Raw genomic sequence first — 6,000 nt, 5'->3', positions numbered from 1 at the left:
CTCCACACAGTCAGTCGCCTGAGGCGGGAATTGAACCCGGGTCTCTGGCGCTGTGAGTGTAGAGGTACTGTACGTTTGAGAGTTGAAAAGCTTGAAATACTGCCTGACACAGCAGTGTTCTGAACAAGGTAACAATGTAACATTTGACCAAAACAGCTAGCGGTAGGTGGGTTGCCATGTGACAAAAACAAACTCAAATTCAGCCAATTAGTTTAAATTATGCCCCAAGATACCAAACTCCAATCAAGTTTGAATTTAGTATTTTGATTATAGTAAAACCAATGAAATGATCTAATGTTTTGGGGTATAAAATCGGACATTTTGGAACAGTGAAGAGAGAACTGCCCCAAAGACTGCTGCCTCAAAAGCTCATTGAAAGATACCTGTCTGGGGAAGGAGTTTGCACAGCAGAACATAGAGACCAACCTGGAGAGAATCTACAGAGGAAAATCTATAAAGGAGAATTCGCAAAGCTGACTAGTTTTGAATGGATTTTTTTGTAAATCTTAAATCGGGATTTTTTTTAAAAATTGGACTCTTATTGTAGAGTGGGGGTAAAAGATAGGTTTAAGGGAGAGGAGGTGTAAATAGTTTTTGGTTCATATTCTCTGTTGGACTTAAAGAATAAAAGTAGTTAATTTTACTTTAGTGACCTCTGGGATAGCACTTTCCCTCTTGAATTGAAAAATTACAGCACAAGGTGAATCGTTTCTGCGTTGCTGGTTTAAATTACCAGAGGGGTTTACCCCATGTTATAAAGAGGGTACATTAGTGAAAGAAACGATGGGGGTATGGAAACCAGGGAGAAGGACTGTGCTATACTTACTGAACTGAGCATAAACAAGAGGGAAGTCTGAGTGGTCAGGCAGGCTTAAAAATAGATAAATCTTCACATCAGGATGAAGTCAGAGGGGGTCTTAATGGGTAGATGTTGTGATGTTGGTTTCACTTGTATCTAAAACAAAGGACTAGTTTTAAATGCACATTCTCTTACTCTGTAGCAAAAATGCAAAGGAATTTTTTCTTTTGGGGAGTTGTGAATGTCTGGCATTCTCTACCCCAGTCAGTTATGGAGGTTGAACCACCGTATTTAAACAGCAGGTAGATATATTATTGAACTAGAAGAGTTGAGAGGAATGGCACAAAAGAGTGGTGAGGCTTACGGCTGATCAGCCATGATCTTACAGAATAGTAGGGCAGGCTTGAGGGTCTGAATTGTCTACTCAGAATGCCTGTAGTGTGAAAGTGCCCATTCAGTCCATTGAGCTCACACTGATCCTCCAAAGATCATCCCCCCTTTCATGTGATGCTCCATCATTTAATATCTTTCCTTAAACATTGAAGATTTCTGTATGAAACTGGCTTTTTATCTAGTTAGTTTATTCCCCTTTCATCTCATTCTTTACATCTTGAAAATTGTTTCTTTAAAGTGATTATGTTTCATTTGTCCTGGTGCTGTCTAATTCTGGTTTCTAATAGTATATGAATGATAAGGCTCTTTGCTATCTCTTATAATTTGGACATTCCTCCTATAGTCAACATATTTTCATGTTTGTGGATAATGTTATCATGCAACTTTCCTGGCCTTCATTTCAATGATTAAACTATCATTGATACTTTTTGCTTTCTCTAAGTACTAACTTGATAGAGCATGCCCTTTTTCAGGTATATCCTTTTCCTGCTAGTGGCAACTGGAGTCTTTCATGATTAATTCCCACATGAATAGTTAAATATAAACATTTAAAGATAAGTGTCTTACCCAATTACTTGATTAAACATATTTTAAACTGATTAAATATGTTAAATTTAGTTAAAGATTTTATTTCAATATCAATACAGATACAAAATTAAGATGCTTTGGTGATTGAATGACCACAACTGCTTAACAGCAGGTCTATAAATTTTCGCAGGACTTTGCAAGATCCATTACAGATGCCAACAAATCAAATCCTTCAGAGGAATGTTGCTGTGCTTTGGTTTTCTTTGAATTCAGTAGAATGTTCAGTATCTGTAATGGTCTGGTTTAAAAGGCCCATCTTGAGGAATTCCAAGGTAAGATGCCTGATCTGATGTTAGTTTGGTTAATTTCACTCCCAGTTTCTCTAAGTGTGCAGCTGCCACAGCCTCATCCAGCTGGAAAAAACAAAATGTAAAATGTTAAGACAACACAGCTAGTGCAATCTTTTACAATGAAGTTTATAATAAAAAAATGGATGTCTCAGGAGAAAACATTGCACACGATTGCAAGGTGGTCACAAATTTACTTTGTGTGTTGAGGCAATGAGAGTGAAAATGGGAAGTAGGACTAAGGCAGCTGGTACGCTGCCAAAGATGGACAAGGAGATGTAGGATGTATGTGAAAGCAGAATTACAGGAATAGAAGAATAATGAGGTTTCAAAGGCTCCAACCCATAAAGTTTGCCCTCAGAAAAGTGACCATGTTAAGGAGCATAAGAAACAAATCAAGAAATTCCAATCCTATTAGTCTAACATCAGTTGTGGTGAAGTTACCAGAACCTTATTAGGGACAGAGACTACACAATTGGACAAAACATGAGCTGATCAGAGATCCTCATGGATTTGTAAAGGGTCAAATGCAAGAAACCTATTTGAATTTTTCAGGTGATAATTAAATAGAGGCAGTTTATTGGTGTAGGTAAGGTATTAGCACAGCATCACACCCACATCCAATGAATGACTAAAAATATTTACAAGGTGCAGTGTGTTATAGACAAACATGGAATGATGTAGTTGTAACCTCACGACTCCATAAAAATAATGTTTAGGATGATTGCTGCTGTCGATTATGGTCTGAAGGCATGTCTAAGACCTAACAGAATGACAGAACAGGTGTGTGTGTTAATCGGGTTTGTTATGTTGCATCAACATAAGACAACAGTGGTTAATGGGATGTGAATTGTATAGTGCATGGCTAACTGAAATAAAAGTTTCCACTGAAAGTGTGGGCAAGGACACTGTTTAAATAGTTAACATTTAGCTTGGAAGTCAGACAGGGTTATTGTTGTTTTCTGAAAATGAGCCTGAAGACTGGTGAAAGAATGAACAATGTAGACCGAGGATAGGTCTTTACTAAAGACAAAGCAAGGTATGGACTTACCGTCCAGAAGCAAGACATCAAATAATTTGGACTTGGAGCCTGACATTTTGGACACTGAAGGAGATTTGGATAGATTAACTTTCATCAGTAAATTTTATGAAAAAAATGGTCTGTTGATTGCTTATGTGGCATGGTCAGATCTAAACAGATTTAGAAAGGCTGAGGACAATATTATAGAAGTCAGTGTTGTTCAGAGAACAGCCAATGTTGCTCCTTTAAGGAAGACAGTCAGGTAATCCAGGAAATTATAGGCCGCTGAGCCTTACATCAGTGGTAAGGGAATTAATCGGAAAAGATTCTAACGGACATGATCGCATCTGGAAGAGAATGGACTTATGAGGGATGGCCAACATGGCTTTGTGTTCGGAAGATGGGGGTGGTCTTGTCTCAAGTTTTTTTGAGGAAATGACAAAGATGTTTGATGAGGCTAGGGCTGTGGATGTTGTTTAACATTGACAAGAGCACCTGACAAGGCATCTCATGGTGTAGGCAGATCCAGGAGATTAAGTCACATGGGATCCACAGTGAGTTTGGGCCAAAATTGGCTGAATCATACAAGACTGAAAATGCGCAGGTCAGGCAGCATCCAAGAAGCAGGAGAATCGACATTTCGGGCATGAACCCTTCTTCAAGAATGAGCAAAGTGTGCCAAGCCGGCTAAGATAAAAGGTAGGGAGGAGGGACTTGTGGGAGGGGCGTTGGAAATGCGATAGGTGGAAGGAGGTTGAGGTGAGGGTGATAGGCTGGAGTGGGGATGGGGGTGGGGGCGGAGAGGTCAGGAAGATGATTGCAGGTTAGGAAGGTGGGGCTGAGTTCGAGGGTTGGGACTGAGACAAGGCAGGGGGAGGGGAAAATAAGGAAACTAGAGAAATCTGAGTTCATCCCTTGAGGTTGGAGGGTTCCTAGGCGGAAGATGAGGCGCTCTTCCTCCAGCTGTCGTGTTGCTATGGTCTGGCGATGGAGGAGTCCAAGGACCTGCATGTCCTTGGTGGAGTGGGAGGGGGAGTTGAAGTGCTGAGCCTCGAGGTGGTTGGGTTGGTTGGTGCGGGTGTCCCAGAGGTGTTCTCTGAAACGTTCTGCAAGTAGGCGCAAGTTGCGGAACGTTTCAGAGAACACCTCTGGGACACCCGCACCAACCAACCCAACCACCCCGTGGCTCAACTCCCCCTCCCACTCCACCAAGGACAGGCACACCTGGAGGAAGAGCGCCTCATCTTCCGCCTAGGAACCCTCCAACCATAAGGGATGAACTCATTTCTCCAGTTTCCTCATTTCCCCTCCCCCTATTTGTCTTAGTCCCAACCCTCGAACTCAGCACCACCTTCCTAACCTGCAATCTTCTTCCTGACCTCTCCACCCCCACCCCACTCCGGCCTATCACCCTCACCTTAACCTCCTTCCACCTATCGCATTTCCAATGCCCCTCCCCCAAGTCCCTCCTCCCTACCTTTTATCTTAGCCTGCTTGGCACACTTTGCTCATTCCTGAAGAAGGGCTCATGCCTGAAATGTAGATTCTCCTGCTCCTTGGATGCTGCCCGACCTGCTGCACTTTTCCAGCAACACATTTTCAGCTCTGATCTCCAGCATCTGCAGTCCTCACTTTCTCCCTGAATCATACAAGACAGAGGGTAGCTGTAGTGGGGTTGCTTTATTACTGAGGCCAGTGGTGCTCCGCAAGGATCAGTGCTGGGACCTATTTTTAATTTTTTAAATTCATTCATGGGATATTGTGTCACTGTTGGACCAATGCTTAAATATATACAAGAATGGATGATAGTATTGATGGTCTAATTACGAAGATTACAGCCAACAAAAATTGTTGGGAGTTGTAGATAATGAGGAAGGATATCAAAGGATGCAGCAGGATACCAATCAGTTGGAAAGTTGGGCAGAGAAAATGGCAGATGGAGTTTAATCTGGATAAGTGTGAGATGATGCATTTGGGAGGTCAAATGCAAGAGGAAAATCTACAGTAAATGGCAGGAACTTATGAGCATTGATATAGAGAAATCTTGGCGTGCAAGTCCATTGGCCCCTGAAAATGACAAGGAAGAGTCATAGAGATACTAGCGGTGTTCCGCAAAGATCTGTTTTGGGACCATTGTTGTTTGTTATTTTTATGAATGACCTGGAGGAGGGGCTAGAAGGTTGGGTGAGCAAGTTTGCGGATGATACGAAAGTCGGTGGAGTTGTTGACAGTGAGAAAGGATGTGGCAAGTTACAGCAGGATATAGATAAGCTGCAGAACTAGGCTAGGCAGAAAGGTGGCAAATGGAGTTCAATGTGGGTAAGTGCGAGGTGATTCACTTTGGTATGAGTAACTAAAAGATGGGGTACTGGGCTAATGGTCAGATACTTGGTAGTGTAGATGAGCAGAGGGATCTTGGTGTCCATGTACACAGATCTCTGAAAGTTGCCACCCAGGTAAATAGTGGGGTGAAGGCGGCATATGGCATACTGGCTTTTATTGGTAGAGGAATTGAGTTCCGGAGTCCTGAGGTCATGTTGCAGTTGTATAAGACTCTGGTGTGGCCACATCTGGAGTACTGTGTGCAGTTTTGGTCACCATACTATAGGAAGGATGTGGAGGCACTGGAACGGGTGCAGGAGGTTTACCAGGATGTTGCCTGGTATGGTAGGAAGATCGTATGAGGAAAGGCTGAGGCACTTGGGGCTGTGTCATTGGAGAAAAGAAGGTTTAAGGGTGACTTGATAGAGGTGTATAAGATGATTAGGGGTTTAGATACGGTTGACCATGAGAGCCTTTTTCCACGTATGGAGTCAGCTATTACGAGGGGGCATAGCTTTAATTTAAGGGGTGGTAGGTGTAGGACAGATGTTAGGGGTAGATTCTTTACTCAGCGAGTCGTGAGTTCATCG

The 6,000-nt window shown here is 42.5% G+C and overlaps 1 protein-coding gene across 2 annotated transcripts in view; it reads right to left on the bottom strand.

The window, feature by feature from the left end:
- Positions 1 to 1,800: 1,800 nt before the first annotated feature.
- The window catches only part of ahcy (adenosylhomocysteinase), a 94,805-nt gene continuing 90,605 nt past the window's right edge, over positions 1,801 to 6,000 (bottom strand). For both annotated transcript variants that reach the window (XM_072556054.1, XM_072556053.1), the window contains one exon: positions 1,801 to 2,133. In XM_072556054.1, coding sequence (XP_072412155.1) covers positions 2,002 to 2,133 — 132 coding nt within the window. In that variant the 3' untranslated portion in view covers positions 1,801 to 2,001. The remainder of the gene's footprint in view (positions 2,134 to 6,000) is intronic.

Source organism: Chiloscyllium punctatum, chromosome 37, assembly GCF_047496795.1.
Source record: "Chiloscyllium punctatum isolate Juve2018m chromosome 37, sChiPun1.3, whole genome shotgun sequence".
Taxonomy (NCBI): Eukaryota; Metazoa; Chordata; class Chondrichthyes; order Orectolobiformes; family Hemiscylliidae; genus Chiloscyllium; species Chiloscyllium punctatum.
The sequence above is the reverse complement of the archived record's forward strand: the minus strand, read 5'-3'. Positions and strand labels throughout refer to the sequence as shown.